Source organism: Erythrolamprus reginae, chromosome 1 (assembly GCF_031021105.1).
Source record: "Erythrolamprus reginae isolate rEryReg1 chromosome 1, rEryReg1.hap1, whole genome shotgun sequence".
In the NCBI taxonomy this organism is placed as follows: domain Eukaryota; kingdom Metazoa; phylum Chordata; class Lepidosauria; order Squamata; family Dipsadidae; genus Erythrolamprus; species Erythrolamprus reginae.
In genome coordinates, this window is record NC_091950.1 from 70549407 (window position 1) to 70568155 (window position 18749).

General features: G+C 38.6%; 1 protein-coding gene across 3 annotated transcripts in view; it reads right to left on the minus strand.

The window, feature by feature from the left end:
• Positions 1-224: 224 nt before the first annotated feature.
• The window catches only part of MIPOL1 (mirror-image polydactyly 1), a 249340-nt gene continuing 230815 nt past the window's right edge, over positions 225-18749 (minus strand). For all 3 annotated transcript variants that reach the window (XM_070755348.1, XM_070755340.1, XM_070755357.1), the window contains one exon: positions 225-926. In XM_070755348.1, the coding sequence (XP_070611449.1) occupies positions 860-926 (67 nt within the window). In that variant the 3' untranslated portion in view covers positions 225-859. The remainder of the gene's footprint in view (positions 927-18749) is intronic.

The following is an 18749-nucleotide window of genomic DNA, read 5'->3' on the forward strand; positions in this document are numbered from 1 at the left end:
ACCATACTAGTCTACTCTTATAATGCATAGAAAAGTCATAAATATTTGCTGTTTTTCAACTTCATGTGTTCCGCATCATTTGGTGGAATAAATGTTTTATTGTACTTTTTAGAGTAATTTGCGTTTCTTAAGATTTATGATAGCATCTGAAATAGTGTAGGGTATTTATCATTGATTTTCATCCATCAGCTTTAAGTATAATTAAGTACTGGTTCAACCAATTCTTTTATTTCTTTATTTAGGCAAACAACAATCATATAAAATATTCAACAAGAACCCATAACCCAGCGTATATGCCCCTTTCTGGCAGGTGAATATTTTCATTCACCAACAGGGCATTCATTAAAAAAAAAACCCAATACACTTAAGAAGTTATATGACAGTGGACAGCATATCAGCAATAGAGATTTTTTTCCTCTGGGCTTCCCTTTTTTCATTAGAAACACTTTACACTTCAGCATCTTTTGCCAATCTTAAAATTTTCTATTCAGAGAATGTAAAAGTTTAGGAACCCTCTACAGTATTTTGAACTTTAAATTAGAAATAAGAAGCAAGAACTCCATAAAGAACAATTGACCATTAAACACAGACTCCCGCAGACAACTACACGGTTCACTAAATGTGACCAAAATAGATCTGCTACAAAAGTAAATTTGACCAAATACCTTTGGATAAATCTCAGATCTCAGCAGCCAAGTGGTTAAACATTTATGATTTGATTTTATCTCGGCTTGGAATGTCGTTGGAGTGTCCCACTTCTAACAACTGTTTGCTAAGTTAAAGCTTTAATGTTTACACAGCACTGAATGAAGCAGCCTGGCCTCCAGATGTGAATGCTTCCTTAGACTGGGGCTTTCTATCAGATCACCATCCTAACGGACCCTGCTCCAATCTTCTTCCTTAGGACGTCCACCAGCCTTTGCAATCTGGAATGGAGGAAGGGGGAGGTGGGGAGGAAGAAAAGGAAACTAATATTAGGAATGTCCTGCCTGAAAAGAGACAGTGTTTGCTCTGGACCAATACAACCCAGGGGTGGTCATAGAAGAAACAAAGCATTACTGTAACCGAGACAGGCTCCCAAGGCAGAATGCAGACAATTTGTAAGGAACTTTTCACCTACAACTCAGCCTTGTCACAGTCAGAAGAGGGTGTTAATTTATCTTCCACTCTGTGACAAACACAATATCTCAGGCTCTCATGTCGCCAGGTTTACACAGTATTCTGACACTTAGTGTGTGAAGCTTCTTGTAGAGATGCCATTCCACATGCAACATCTTCAAAATTCATGGTGTTTGTATGTGGAGGGGAATATGTAAGTATCTACCCTGCTACCCTGGTGGTGGTTTTTCTAACATGGAATATCTAATTAATAAAACACTACGCCTTCATTTCTGCCTCAATTGCAGGTGAGCTTTAATTGGAGGCTCTCTGAAGTTTACATTTTAAAATGTGATTATGTAAAGTAGCATTTACAAATGTGTTTGTTAATTATACTTTCACCCTGCTCAGTAAGAAGAATTTGGTGGAGAGTGTTGAATGGCTAACACAAAAGCCCTGTAATAGTTGAAGTGCAGTATTGCAACCAAACTGCCTGCACTTAGCAATTTGATCCTCACGTGGCTCAAGGTTGATTTGGCCTTCCATCCTTATTTTATTTATTTATTTGTCAAAATGTGTACAAGAAAATATATATGGTATAAACATAAACAAAAGAAAGTCGGTGTAGAATTCTTTTATTGGCCAAGTGTGATTAGACACACAAGGAATTTATCTTTAATGCATATCCTCTCAGTGTACATAGAAGAAAAGATACATCTGTCAAGAATCATGAGTACAACACTTAATGATTGCCATAAGGGTCAAATAGGCAATGAAGAAGCAATCAATATTAATAAAAATCTTAAGGATACAAGCAACAAGTTACAGTCATGAGTGGGAGGAAATGGGTGACAGGAATGATGAGGAAAAAACTAGTAGTAATAGTAGTGCAAACTTAGTAAATAGTTTGACACTTATGAGGGAAATATTTGTTTAGCAGAGTGATGGCATTTGGAAAAAAACTTCTTGTGTCTAGTTGACTTGGTGTGCAGTGCTCTGTAGCGGCATTTTGAGGGTAGGAGTTGAAACAGATTATGTCCAGGATGCAAGGGTTGTATAGGTAAATTTGGACACTAGGACAGAAATTGTAGGCATGATGGTGCGCTTATGCATGTCCCTTAGAGACCTCTTACGAGTAAGGTTGGTAAAAGGAGAACCAAGATTGTTTGGGGGGGGGGCTGTTCGTACAGGGTACATGGTTGTTAGGGATTGCCATTGTAAACTGCATATTGTACACTTGTACCAAACTTGTACTTAAAGAGTTAATGTGCACTCAAAGAGTTAACTTGTACTTGAAGAGTTAATATTCAAGGCTGTTTCATCACTTCCTCATTGAAGTTATAAAAGCTCATTATTCTGCTCAGTCACTTCCTTTTTCACTTTGCCTGAGAGAGGGGGAGTTTTTATTTATTTATTTATTACTTAGATTTGTATGCCGCCCCTCTCCGAAGACTCGGGGCGGCTCACAACACGTGGAAACAAATCATAAATAATCTAAACAGATTTAAAATATTTAACGATTTAATAAAGACCCCATATACTAACAGACATACACTCAGGCATACCATATATAGTTGTGTTTACGCTTCGTGCGTATCTTCTTGTATTAGCTTCATGCTTATTATCTATATTGTATTTTGCTTTGTGCTTCTATCTTGTAATTGCTCAGTGCTTATTATCCTGTATTTGCTTCGTGCTTATTCTGGATTGTTTATATTTTGTTTATATGTAAATAATACTTATTTAACTAAGTCTGTGTCTTGGCTTTATCACACATCCACGCTCTGTTAAAATTCCCTGCTCGGTGTTGTCGAAGGTTTCATAGCCTAACCGAGACAAGCCAACATGGGCAATATGAAAATAATATTTCTATATTGTAAATCATCCAGAGGGGGCTATGGGGCTATGGATGCTATGGGACGGTATTACAATTGCTATTGTTATAGGGTTACAATTTATTTCGACCTCCTACCATTAGCCTTTTCTAGTTTGATACTCTTTGAATGGAGCAGTACTTACCAGGCATGATGGAAGGCAACATGAGGGAAATGTTGTTCTACTACAGTGTTTCTCAATCTTGGCCACTTTAAGAGATGTGGACTTCTTCTCCCAGAATTCCTTATGCTGGCTGGGGAATTCTGGGACTTGAAGTCCACATCTCTTAAAATAGCCAACGTCGAGAAACACCATTCTACTATAAATATTGATACTGATATATCTTGTTGCTCATTCTTACCATACGTTTTTAATTCAACTTCTAATACTATAGGGAAAAGAGCGGTTGCATTTCTTTCAGCTTTCTTTCCAATTCTTGAGAATTTATTTAGTTAGGTGCCTTTAAATCTTCTGATAACTGACAGATCCACGTAGTTCTTTTTGGAAAAGGAATTGGAAGTGGTTTGACACTGCTTTCTTCACAGGGCTGACAAAAAAGTGATTGGTCTAAAGTTACCATCTTGGATTGTACATCTATGTATCTCACATTTGATGAAAGCAGACACAAAACTACTTGTGCCCCACCATTTGATGAATTTATGACACATATTTCAGCATTTTTTCCTTGCAGACTCCCATACTGAAGATTCCCATATTCTCAAATGCAGTACAAGCCATTTATTTTAAAGAACACACATGGTTTTCATTTGACTAAAAAGATCTTTAGTTGCTACCACAGTTCCTTCAAGAATCTTTGCATAACCCCTCTTACCTACACTGCGATGTATTTTTACACAGTGATGGAGAATATGTAAATGATACAAGCACATGAGTCTACTAGTCCATGAGAGTCTCAGTCATTCAAGTTATGGTTGTCCCAAAGGTGCTTTTTTCAAAAGGCAATTGGACTTTGTTTTTCCTTCCAGGTGCTTCGCTTTCCAACCTGGAAGTTTCTTCAGTTCAGAACTGAGGCTTTATTCAAGAAGTTTGAATATCCAAACTGAAGCTTTATTCAATAGCAATAGCATTTAACATTTATACTTATATACCACTTCATAGTGCTTTGAGAGCTCTTTCTAAGCGGTTCACAGAGTCAGCATATTGCCCCCAACAATCTGGGTCCTCATTTTACCCACCTAGGAAGAATGGAAGGCTGAGTCAACCAACCAGGTGGTGACATTTGAATTGCTGAACTAACGCTAGCAGTTAGTTAGCTGTAGCCTGCAGTGCTGCACTCTAACCACTACGCCACCCCAGCTCTAGAAGCTTCTTGAGTAAAAAGTGAAATATCTTAAAGGAAAAACAAAGAAATCCAGTTGCCTTTTGAAAAGATCACCTGCATATAAAGAAAATTATTACAAACTCTTCTACAGATGGTATATGCCACCATCAAGATTAGCGAAAATATATCCGGCATTACAAGACACCTGTTGGAAATGTAAAAAACAAAAAGGTTCCTTTTTTCATATGTGGTGGTCCTGCCCCAAAATTCAAAGAATATGGAAAACAACTCATAATTGGCTCGCCGAAATTATAAAAGAGAAGATAGAATACACACCAGAAGGTTTACTCTTAGGAATTTGGAAAAGATCTTATACCAAACAAACGCTCTTCCACATAACACATCTAAGCACTGCAGTCAGAATCTCATTGGCACAAACATGGAAAAACGAACAAACTCCATCAGAGAGCTTAATTATTGATAAAATATATAAATGTATTGAGATGGATGAAATGACAAATTCAATTAAGGGGATTGAAAGTAAAAAATCTAAACGAATTTGGGAAAAATGGCAGGAATGGATTCGAAACAAAGGCTGAAAATGTAACAATACAAAGTATCAGTATACAAAAGAAGGATAATAATTACCTTAGGAAGTATGACTTTTATTACTCTTTTTCTTCCCAATGTATCTCTTTCTGTATCAATTAGTAAATTTTATTTATGATAATTAAATGTAAATATACAAAATATAAAGAAATGTATCAGAAAGGTAATAGAAATGGATTAAGATCTGTTAAACTAGAACAAAACGTGAGAAATACTGCTTTTACTCCTTATTCTTTTATTTTTTTTTCTTTCTTTTTTCTTTTCTTCTTTTTTATTTCTGGAAAACAATAAAGATACTTTATAAAAAGAAAAAGAAAAGATCACCTTTGGGACATGAGTCAACCCTTTGGCACTTATCTTCTTTTTGATGCATTAGAAGACAATGGTTCTCCATGATCTCTGATAAAAGGATTTTACAACTATTTCATCTGAAATGACTGGAAAATACTTGGCATCTTTAGCAAGCATAGCAAAGGATGGACAAAGTAGTGATAAGAATGCTTTTCAACTCTCAATTTTCCTGCTTCATATACTGAGTAGCAGTGTTCCCTCTAATTTTTTTGGGGGGTGGGTGAAAAAGTATAGTGTCTGAGCAGCAGTCCCTTCAGGACTGGGCGGCACAGAAATAATAAATAAATAAATAAATAAATAAATAAATAAATAAATAAATAAACCCAGACAAGACGGAGTGGCTGTGGGTTTTGCCTCCCAAGGACAATTCTATCTGTCCGTCCATTACCCTGGGGGGGGGGGGAATTATTGACCCCCTCAGAGAGGGTCCGCAACTTGGGCGTCCTCCTCGATCCACAGCTCACATTAGAAAAACACCTTTCAGCTGTGGCGAGGGGGGCGTTTGCCCAGGTTCGCCTGGTGCGCCAGTTGCGGCCCTGTTTGGACCGGGAGTCATTGCTCACAGTCACTCATGCCCTCATCACCTTGAGGCTCGACTACTGTAACGCTCTCTACATGGGGCTACCTTTGAAAAGTGTTCGGAAACTTCAGATCGTGCAGAATGCAGCTGCGAGAGCAATTATGGGCTTCTCCAAGTATGCCCATATCACTCCAACACTCCGCAGTCTGCATTGGCTGCCGATCAGTTTCCGGTCACAATTCAAAGTGTTGGTTATGACCTATAAAGCCCTTCATGGCACCGGACCAGAATATCTTCGGGACCGCCTCCTGCCGCACGAATCCCAGCGACCGGTTAGGTCCCACAGAGTTGGCCTTCTCCGGGTCCCGTTGACTAAACAATGTCGTCTGGCGGGACACAGGGGAAGAGCCTTCTCTGTGGGGGCCCCAACCCTCTGGAACCAGCTCCCCCCTGAGATTAGGATTGCCCCCACCCTCCCTGCCTTTCGTAAACTCCTTAAGACCCACCTTTGCCATCAGGCATGGGGGAACTAAAACACCTCCCCCTTGCCCATGTTGTTTTGTTGATTGATTGACTGTGTGCCTGTTTTTTATATATACTGTTTTTATGAGATTATTAATTTAAATTGTAACTGGATGGGTGGGCATTGGATTTGGTATTGTGTACTGTACTGTTTTTTATTATTGTTGTGAGCCGCCCCGAGTTTGCGGAGAGGGGCGGCATATAAATCCAATAAACCTAACCATAAACCCAAACAAACAAACAAACAAACAAACAAACAAACAAACAAACCACCCTGTTTTGCCTCAGAGAATTTCAAAATAAAATACTGTACTGTGTGTCTATAACAGTGAGCTCATAATAGGGCAACTCTATCAATATCAAAATGCCACTTAAATAGTTGAGCTAGTTTCAAACTAGATTTTGATTTTCTTTCTCTCTTCCTTACTCCCATTCTTTTTCTTTCTCTTTTCCTTCCTCTCTTTTTTCTATCTGTTTCTCTCTCTTCCTCTCTCTCTCCTTCCCTCTCACTCTTTCCCTCTCGGCTTCTGGGCAGGTTTGGAAAACTCTTGAGTTGATGATGATTTTTAAGTGAGCGATTGCTCACTGCTCAGCTTAGAGGGAACTATGCTGAGTAGGGTTAAGAGAAAGGGCAAAGCTGAAGCAATATACCGTCAGTTCATGCTGATATTTGCCCATTATCCATTTTTCTATTAGTCTATGATGGGAAAAAGACTGGAATATGTTCTAATATACATTTGAAACATTTTCCCCCTCTCAAAATATATGTTTAAATGGACACTGAAATATTGAATTATGGAGACCTCTGTTGCTATATTTGGAAAAACACAATACCAACTGGTATCTGGGTGCTAATTTGTCCGAGATGAAGATTAACTAATTTTGTATATAACTCCTTCTAGGAAAACCTATCAGAGGAAGTAGCATGGTTAAGAAAAGTGAAAACAATAGAGCAACATTTTAGTCACATTTCAAATAATATACCTGATCTTTGTTAAACTTGTTATTTCACCCTGAACAGCAGTAAATTGATGTCAGGTTTCTACACTTTGATAGTACAACCATAGTTCCCTCTAAGCTGAGCAGTGAGCAATCGCTCACTTAAAAATCATCATCAACTCAGAGTTTTCCAAACCTGCCCAGAAGCCGAGAGGGAAAGAGTGAGAGGGAAGGAGAGAGAGAGGAAGAGAGGAAGAGAGAGAAACAGATAGAAAAAAGAGAGGAAGGAAAAGAGAAAGAAAAAGAATGGGAGTAAGGAAGAGAGAAAGAAAATCAAAATCTAGTTTGAAACTAGCTCAACTATTTAAGTGGCATTTTGATATTGATAGAGTTGCCCTATTATGCGCTCACTGTTATAGACACACAGTACAGTATTTTATTTTGAAATTCTCTGAGGCAAAACAGGGTGGGTTTTTTGTTTGTTTGTTTGTTTATTTATTTATTTAATATTTCTGTGCCGCCCAGTCCCGAAGGGACTGCCGCTCAGACACTATACTTTTCCGCCCACCCCAAAAGAAAATTAAAGGGAACACTGAGTACGACACTTGGAAATTCTTGGATTTATAGTCCAAATGTCTCTGGAACAAATCATGTTGGAAAACTGATCTATAGCTATAAACTGAACATATTTTGGCTGATATTTTAATAGTTACGTATTCTTTTATCTGTGTTATACAACTTTTTCCGAAGATTAATTTTTCACATAAACACGTGGCATAAAAATATGCAAGAACAAAAATGGGCATAAATCCATCAGTATAGGAAATTAAATACACAACACCTTTTGTGGTTTCCTGGCAGTTTCTGCTTAATATATTAATACAATATGTAAAGGAATTCCATTCTTTTTGGACCAATAGAGAGCTTTTAAGGACTTATGGATGAGAAATAGAGATCTACAACAATTATCCCTAGGTGGGCAATAGATACAAAAACTGTAACTTTTTTTTCAGGAGATACAAGCTTGCTTACATAGCATTATGCAGTATAGATACTAGCTTGCATTTTATAGCATTATTCAGAAAACCTCTAGCTTTTCATACAATTGGGTATAAATATACTAACCCAAAAAATAATTGTGGAGGAAAGACAGCGGGAAATGTAAGAAAGTTTTTGAGTAAGAGAATATGATGCCAGATATGTATTTAATAATATTTTTCATATTCTCTATATTGCTGAAGATCACTGCCTGGACTCAAAGAATTACAGAGGTAGAAGAAGGTCACAAAGGTGAAACTATGCTCATAGTTATTTAATTTTGAGCATTCCTGGAGAAAACATAGATGAGCAATATTATGCTTGTCAATGGCCACATCTATCCCCTCTCCCTCCTTTTGAGGAACCAACCAGTGTGATAGCAGCCCATCACATATATGTCTGAGTTATTTTTTTTTTAAAAAAATCCAGGTTATTTATTTAATTGTTCATTTTTAAAGTAATCTATTTTAAAAATAAGAAGTTCAGCAAAAAAAATGTTGATTTGCTGTTGAAATTGACTTCCATCACCTTGGAGTTTCCAAAAAATACTCTATGGGCCTCAGTGAGGTGAAAAACTAAACCTAAAAAATGGAAACCGTGCCCCTCTCCCCCACCCTTCAGATACCGTATTTTTCAGTGTATAAGACGCACCATAGTTTTGGGGAGGAAAATTCGGGGAAAAAATCTACCTATCAGGTATTCATCTGGTTAGCGTCCTTAGTCTGTTCAGCTTCAGCACATAATTTTATCCCCTGGTTAGGTCTGAAAAGTCTTTTTCAGAAGGAGTAGGAATGGAAACAAGCCTGCAATGATTTAGGGCAGGAAAAACTGCTTCCAAGGGAGTAGCAATAAAAAAGAGCCAAGAAAATTGTTAGCATGTTAGGGCTGAAAAGCACCAATGTTTCAGAGGGAATCGGAATGAAAACAAGCCTGCAAAGACTTAGAGCTGGAAAAAAACTTCTTTGGAGAGAATAGGAAGCTGGGAAAATAAGACACACCCAAATTTTCAGCCTCTTTTAGGAAGGAAAAAGGTGCATCTTATACTCCGAAAAATATGGTAAAGGGTAAAACCTAGTTTTAGGAAAGGAAAGAGGAGAAGGGAGGGGAGGGACTACAGCTACAGCTATGGAATGTGGGACTGACTTTTCCAACAACATCAGCAAGCCACCATCGAATAAGCTTCAATTATTTTGTAATAACTACATTACTGTTAATAATTTTGTTACAATTAAACAACCTTTAAAGATTTTGTCATGATTAAATAAGCATTTATGATTTTGTTATAATTAAATAAGCATTTATAATTTTGTTATGTTAAATAGATGCATTTCATATTAATAAAGTTCTCTGGTCATTATTTTACAAATGTATTTATCTTTTAAAAAATTCATATTAATGGTCTACAGCACTTAAAATTATGAATTAGGGTCCGTGGGATTAAAAATTATGAATTTGGTGGTCTGTGGTATTTAAAATTATGAATTTGGTGGTCTGTGGGATTAAAAATTGTGATCTTGGCGGTCCCTGAGGTCCAAAAGGTTGGGGACCCCTGCTCTAGTGCATACCAAAATTAAAGGCAACAGATAACGATTAACAGACATCTAAAATATGGAAGATTATCATCCAAGTCATTAATATTAGACTAACTATGTAACTACAGTGATACCTCAAGATACGAAACCCTCGTCTTACGAACAACCCGAGATACGAACCCGGGGTTCAGAAAAAGGTGACAGCCGGGCGGCAGGGCTTCCCAGCGGCCTCCCGAACGCCGAACCCGGAAGTTCGGCAAAAGTTCAGGTTCGGGAGGCCGCTGGGAAGCCGCGCCGCCCGGCTGTCACCTTTTAAAACAGCCGGGGGGCTTCTCAGCAGCCTCCCGAAGCCGAACCTGGAAGTTTGGGTTTGGCGTTCGGCATTCAGGAGGCCACTGAGAAGCCCCCGGGCTGTTTTAAAAGGTGACAGCCGGGCGGCAGTGTTTTTTTGTGGGTTTTTTTTTTTGTTGTTGCACGGATTAATTGACTTTACATTGTTTCCTATGGGAAACAATGTTTCGTCTTACGGACCTATCGTCTTACGAACCTCCCCCGGGAACCAATTAGGTCCGTAAGATGAGGTATGACTGTATTTTGGGATTTATCTCTCACTTAATCCCTATCTTCTCAGCACCCTTTTAGTCCCTTGTTGTTTTCATCACTAGCATATATGTACAAAACTATTTTCATTCCATCAGAAGGAAGGCCATCTGTTCTACATGAAGCCTAATAGGAAACTTCAGTAACATTTGCCAATGAATTTCAATACTATTAACCCAAGAACCTAAAACATAAATGGGAAGACTTGAGGAACCGTAGGGTTGACAAGGCAGAATAGAGTTGTCTACGTATGAAAAGAAATACTCATTGGATGAAAGTTGCTGTCTTCTGTTTAACTTTGAAACTGTCAGGCCTCATTGAAAATAATGGGGCCTAACAATCATGGCTCTTGCTCTTTAAATGAATGATGATGGCTATAATCAGAATAAGGTAGGCATACCAAATATAAAGAGTGCAAGGCCACTTCGCTTTTTGTTTTATTTGGGAACAGGCATTTATATTTTTGAGAGCTAACTTTTTAAATAAATGAACCCAAATTAGAAGCAGATTATCCAAATGAGATGAATCTCAAATGATATATAGCATTTAACCACATGTAAATTCCATTTGAAGAGAAGGCTGGGATTTACAATTGGTAGCACTGACCTACTCTGACATTATTCCTATTGCTTCCTCTCCATTCTCTAGGTCAAGGTGTCACTATAACTTTCTCCAGGGATCCCAGGCTACTCATTCTTCCACTATTCTATTGTTCTATACTCTAATTCATGATGCTTTTTGCCTGTGCGAGGAAATAGTTCCAAGAGATTATATTCCATAGCATAGCCACAACGTAGGAGAAGATTTCTGATATATGTTTAAGAAATTATTCCCAAAGCAAATTGTAACTGTAGGAAGAAGACATTCTTCTTCCTATCCAACTTTATGCCAGGCTATAGTGCCATCACAATTGTTTCTGGACTTGCATGAGGTTCACACAAAAGGAAAAAAACACAAATATATAGCCACAGATATGCGCTGCAGTGATGTGCAAGGAAAATATGAGAACGTACCAAAGGGTTAACATTTGTATATTGCTCATAATACCATATTCTGGTCTCTACATATTCCGATCAAATATTCTATTTCATCTTAAGTGAATGCCATGTTCTTCTGTTTTGTCTCTGCAGTGTATGCAGTCCCTATGTCAAGCATTGAGGATTTTACTAATTTCCCAACACCCTTAGCTGAATTAAGTTTTAGGTGCTTTTGTCACTCATTATTTTTAGCAGGTATAGTGGTACCTCTGCTTAAGAACTTAATTCGTTCCGTGACCAGATTCTTAAGTAGAAAAGTTTGTAAGAAGAAGCAATTTTTCCCATAGGAATCAATGTAAAAACAAATAATGCATGCAAACTCTTTAGGAAAGAAATAAAAGCTTGGAATTTGGGTGGGGGGAGGAGGAGGGGAAGAGGAGGAGGACAGTTACTGCAGAAGGAAGAAGGTGAGGTATTGAAGAGACTTGGAGAGAGTAGTGACTTAACAGCTCTTTATTGAATAACACACAGATCCAGCAAAGGAACCAACCGGAAAATTCTCCTTAAGTAGAGGGCTGCCGGCTGGTTCAACCAATCAGCGGTCTCAGTTTTCCCAATCTCTAGAGCGGACCTTGGAATAAACAGTCTACACTTTCAAAACCTCATTTGGTTTGGTCCAACACATTAGAACACAGACCTTTAGATATGTGGGACGTTGTGGAACCCTCTTTGATCTGTGCAGCTCAGTTTGGCCGTTGGCTTTGGGTGGAGAGTGGTCAGTTGATCAATATAGCGCCACCATTTTCTACCATCACTTAACAGAACTATCTAAGGCTTTGGGTCTGTTACTTCTAAGATCTGCCCAGATAACCAAAGGGGATCCTCTGCAAAGTTCCTTGTGAACACTGGATCATCTGTTTGGAATATTCTGACTTGACTGGGCTATCTTGTCTCTTTTATTGGAGTAGTCTGGGTACAACCTGTCTAGTATGGACTGGAGCTTCCTTCCCATAAGTAACTCGGCTGGGCTTTTCCCAGTGACGGTGCTTAAAGTGTTGCACTAAGAGAAGTGTTGCACTAAGAGAAAGTTGTCAACATGGGCTTGCCAATCTCCTGGCCCTAACTGCCCCAAAGCTCCTTTGGCTGCTCAAACCATGCATTCGTCTTGTCGGGTGAAAGGGGGCGACTAGTATATGTTTGATTCCCAATTCAGCTCAGAACCCCTCAAATGGGATAGCCATGAGTTGAGGGCCATTGTCAAATCTAATAAATAATAATAAATAATAATAACCATAAATGTTTGCCCATGAAATGGGCCTGCAAAATCAATATGGATTCCGACCATGGGGCCCTGGGTTGTTCCCATTCATATGCAGGGGATTTTGGAGGAGCAGGCGTAGACTCCTGGCACAGAGTGTACCCCATGATACATTCCTCCACCTGTTTGTCCAATGTTTGTCCACCACACAAAGCTTTGGGACAAAGCTTTCATCCTAGATGGATGCTCCTCATGCAATGCCCTTAGAATTGCCTCTCATAGTGTCAGAGGTACAACAATGTGTTTGCCCCACAATAGGCTTCCCCCTTGCGCTGATATGCTGCCTTGTCAAATATTGTTTGAACTCAGGTTTGACTGGGCCTTTTGGCCACCCCTCCATACCCAGTTCAAAATAGTCCAGGACACAGAATCTTAGGGTTAGGATTAGGGTGAGCAAATTATATGGCTTTAAGATAAACTTCACATCATCATGTCTTGTTTAAATTCTACTGGATTAGAATTTATATCTAGTTTATATCATTTGTGATGCCAATACTTGGGACGGCTTTAAAATCTTTCACAATGATGTATATGTAAGTGTATGTGTATATGTATGTACTGTATGCATGTAGACAACTAGACAGATGATATAGATATAGATAACTATTATGAATGAAATGAATAATAATAAGTAAAATCTCCAGCTTATGGAATCTGAAAACTACTCAGGTTTATGAGGAACACTCATTACAAACATGTCCACTATGTTATTAAAAGTTGTTTAGAATAAAAAACAGGCTACAATTTAAATTCTTCCGAATACAACTATTTAGGTGGTATCATTGAGGTTAGAGAAATTGCTTCAAGTAAAAGGATTATGGAGGGTTTATTTCTACCATCCTTAGAAAATTTCAGAATTACCTTCTACATTATCCAAGGAGGAAGTAAAATATTAATCATTGGCTTAAAACTTTACAAATTACTTCTGTAATTCAGCACTTTCTATTTTGAATTATACTGCCTTCAGAAAAACCATCATAACATATTACACGCCTAACATTGACTAAAATAAAGTAAAGTAATATTTAGATAACTAATGCCAAGTTGTTATTAATGATGTTAGTTTTGCTTAACTTCTTAATTTCTTAATTACAGTGTGAAAATCCATGATAACCATAGGCCCTGATTTTATTTTTAGCCAGTGATATGATTAATCACTACATCTGGAAGGATCATTCTTTCTTGACCTCTACAACTATTTAATAACAACTGAAAACCAGAATGGTTTTTTCCAGTATGCCATCACTCCACTAAACAAATAATTCCCTCATCACTGTCAAACTATTCACTAAATCTGTACTTCTATTTCTACTAGTTTTTCTCATCATTCCTATCATCCTTTTCCTCCCATTTAGGACTGTATGACTGTAACTTGTTGCTTGTATCCTAAGATTTTTATTAATATTGATTGTTTCTTCATTGCTTATTTGACTCCTGTGACAATAATTAAGTATTGTACCACATGATTCTAGACAAATTTATCTTTTTCTTTTATGTACACTGAGAGCATATGCACCAAGACAATTCCTTGTGTGTCCAATCACACGTGGCCAATAAAAATTCTATTCTATTCTATTCTATTCTATTCTATTCTAAGGCTGCATTACTATTACTATTAGTCTTCTCATCATTCCTATCACCCATCTCCTCTCACTTATGACTGTATGACTGTTATTTGTTGCTTGTATAATTATGATTTATATTGTTTCCTGATTGCTTTTTTGTACCCCATGACAATCATTAAATCTTGTACCACATGATTCTTGACAAATGTATGTTTTCTTTTATGTACACAGAGAGCATATGCAGCAGTGACAAATTCCTTGTGTGTCCAATATAGAATTCTATTCTGTTCTGTTCTAAAAAGAGGAGAAGCGATGGTATCTATATATTCAAAGAGCTTCTAGAAGACGTCTGAATTTCCAAACCAGTGTTTTTCAAGCTTGACATCTTTAAGACGGTTGGACTTCAACTCAATCTTAAAATTGTCAAGTTTGGAAATCACTGTTCTAAACTTTCAATTATAGGCTCAAGTATGCTGCTACAGTTATATATTAGTAAACATTCACTACTTGCTAAATGTGTAAATATATTAGTGTGCCCTAAGCAACCAAAAGCCCTTCAGATTAAAATGAATAGTTTGAATTCTGCATGGAAAGATACTCTGGCTCTGGGGGAAAAAAGGGCTTTGGTCATACACGTCACATGAGTATTCAATAAATGAGTAAGATTTATTTGGGGTATTAGTGACTCTAGAGATGGTTAATTTGCGAAGAAGAAAGCAGAAAGCTATACAATGTCTACAAACCCTGTGAAAAAGGTATTGGAGGATTTTGACAAATTTAGGGTATGTTAGACATTCCCCATCCCCCAATAAAAAGGAACAAAATACTTTCAGAATGTTCAGATGAAGCTCTCAACATTTTTTCTTCCTGTCGGTTATAAGAAAAACTAGCCAATAGTACTGAAACTGTGCAACTGATAGGACAGGAAACATAAGCAAACTAAAAATTCAGAAAAATCCATCCTTGCACAATTTTCAACTTTACTCTAAGGAATGAACATGATACACTCAACCACAGTATCTTTATATAATACAGTATGTAACAGCAGGCAGAAAAATATCTGACAATAGATTAATGAATAGGTTTGGATTTTTTTGACACCAAACTCCTTGTGAAAAAAAAAATGTAGGAAATACTCAGTAGGAGATGAAAGAATGCCAGAGAATCCATTAATTATGTCCCAAAACTGCAACACAATAAATTATGTAAAGGCAGAAACATTACTTGGCTTTGCTGCTGTGGCCCAATAAAGTGGGTTCTAAATTTTTTTGCTTTACTACCACTTTGGTGGGCAGTAAAAAATTTAGTGGGGGGGTATGTGACTGAGTGGGCGTGGCCAAGTTGATGTCACTCACACACTCTCGATCACATGACCCGCCCATCTAGTCACGCCCACTGAAATGGTGGAAAAAATTTTTGGGACTTTGACAGAGGGAAAGGGGGGAAGAGAGGGGGAAAATTTCCAAAAATAGACCGCCAGAGGATTTAGGGTGTGGAAAAGCCATGTTTCCTAGAAGGAAGCAAAACTTTCAACTTTGCAGCCTGAATGTTCTGTCGGGCTCTCTCGTACACTCCTCCCAAAAATTCACAGGTACAAATTTCAGACACACACACGTTTGAAAATTCAAAACAATGTTCTTTATAATGAAAATTCACTTAAACTAAGCCCTCTTTTGGTATAGCAAAGAGCACTCGTCTCCAAACAAGCTGGTAATTTGTACAAGTCCCTTATCAGTTCTGTGATACTTAGCTTGCAGCTGTGAGGCAATTCACAGTCCTTCTTCTTTCACAAAGTGAAACACACTTTGCTCTGGTTTAGTTTCAAAGCGGGGAAAAATCAGCACACAAAAGGTCAAAGTCAGTAAAGCAGTCACGAAACACAACGATCAGATAATCCTCCACAACGGCCAAACCCACAGGCTGCTATTTATAATTACCACAGCCCCACCCAACCACAGATGGCCTCATTTTCTTTGATAATTATCTCTCAGTTGTTGTTGCCTATGCATCTCTCTCCGCTTGCATGGCTGTATCATTAACTCTTGTTCTGAATCCAAGGAGGAGCTAGATAATTGATCTCCTTCTGAGCTGTCTGCCCCACTCTCCTCCTCCCTGTCACTCATGTCTTCTTGGTCAGAGGAGCCTTTATCAGCAGATTTCACCGGGGGGGGGGGCAAAACAGGCCTGCAGCATGTGGATGTCTCCCCCACATCCACAGTCCTTGGGGCAGGAGCTGGGCCAGAGCTAATCACAACACTGAAGGACATACCTATGTTTATAAATCCAGCGGGCAAATGGGGGGAAACGCTGTCCCACTGCTCCTCTGAAGCAAAGTTTCAAGCTTGGTTGGAGAGATGGGTGGAGTGGGCAGGCAGGGCGAGCAAAATGGGGACTGCTTCAGGAGCATGGCCAGGCTGCCATTACTGCTGGTTTGGAGAACCAGTCCCTATTTTTAGTACCGATTCTATATAACTAGTCTGAACTACATGAAACTGCTGGGTGAGATCATCCAGGGGCATGGGGTGAGGTATCATCAGCATGCGGATGACACCCAGTTATACATCTCCACCCCATGTCCAGTCAACGAAGCAGTGAAAGTGATGTGCCGGTGCCTGGAGGCTGTTGGGGTCTGGATGGGTGTCAACAGACTCAAACTCAACCCGGATAAGACGGTGTGGCTGTGGGTTCTGCCTCCCAGGGACAATTCCATCTGTCCGTCCATAACCCTGGGGGGGGAATTATTGACCCCCTCAGAGAGGGTCCACAACTTGGGCGTCCTCCTCGATCCACAGCTCACATTAGAGAACCATCTTTCAGCTGTGGCGAGGGGGATGTTTGCCCAGGTTCGCCTGGTGCACCAGTTGTGGCCCTATTTGGACCGGGACTCACTGCTCACAGTCACTCATGCCCTCATCACCTCGAGGTTCGACTACATGGGGCTACCTTTGAAAAGTGTTCGGAAACTTCAGATTGTGCAGAATGCTGTTGTGAGAGCAATCATGGGCTTCCCAAAGTATGCCCATGTTACACCAACACTCCGCAGTCTGCATTGGTTGCCGATCAATTTCCGGTCACAATTCAAAGTGTTGGTTATGACCTATAAAGCCCTTCATGGCATCGGACCAGAATATCTCCGGGACTGCCTTCTGCCGCACGAATCCCAGCGACCGGTTAGGTTCCACCGAGTTGGCCTTCTCTGGGTCCCGTCGACTAAACAATGTTGTTTGGCAGGACCCAGGAGAAGAGCCTTCTCTGTGGCGGCCCCAACCATCTAGAACCAGCTCCCGCCGGAGATTAGAATTGCCCCCACCCTCCTTGCCTTTCGTAAAGTTCTTAAGACCCATCTCTGCCGTCAGGCATGGGGGAACTGAGACATCTCCCCCGGGCCTATACAGTTTATACATGGTATGTTTGTGTGTATGCTTGCTTTTAATAATGGGGTTTTTAGTGTTTTTTAAATTATTAGATTTGTTATTACATTGTCTTTGTTATTGTTGTGAGTCGCCCCAAGTCTATGGAGAGGGACGGCATACAAATCTAATAAATAAATAAAAATAAATAAATAAACTGGTAGGAACCCACCTCTGGATTACTCCAAACATTACAGTTTTCTCCAGTGGATCTTTCCTTCACTTTGTGTTTCTGAAATATCTAAGCTTAAATTTAGTGCTCTCAGTGAGCAATCGGATTTGACTTCATGCCATATTGAATTATGTTTTGTTCTTAGTGATCCAAATATTCTTAACAATTTTCTCCAGCACTACAATTCAAATGAATGATTGCTTCTTCATTTAGTCTTAATGGAGAAGTACAGCCCAGCAACCTTTGTCTGTGTGTTGTCTCGGCATTTTAATATTTTCCTACATTTTTTATGGTCTTCTTAGTGACAGATGATCCTTAATTTCATGACTTAATCACCATCTTATGAATGTTGATCTTAGAAAGATAAAGTTTGTTACTATTTCAATGATTGGATGAATTGTGTTATTTAAATAACATTAGGTTTTTCTCTCCCAAATACTAATCATGGATTGGCTTTTCCACTTCTTTTTATTTTCAACAAGAGATTACTGTACTTTGCTTTTTCTGACTTTATGCTGTTAAAAAGTTATCATCAGCATATCTACGGTTATTGATTTCTGAGCAAATTCAATCACAACTTCTATTTCTTCTCGCTAAGCATTTTTATAATCAATTTCTGCATATAAGCTAAATAAATATGGTAACAAAAAATGTCTTTGGTACAATTTCCTCCCAAATTTAACCTGTTTAACTGTGTCATATATTTTTTTGTTATTTCCTTCTTAATAAATTCCTTGTTAATAAATTCTTCCATTGGCAGATAAGTAGCCCAGGACATCCTTGTTTTTAGAGTTAATTCTTCTAGAAGTCTCAGAAAAGCAAGTAGCAGGAAAACATATTTCAGGGTTTTTTGTTTTGATTGCTAGAAAAGATACGACAGAAATGATAAAGTTGAAATTATTAAAAATTTCTCACTTTATCCTTGCCGTGAGGTAAAAGGG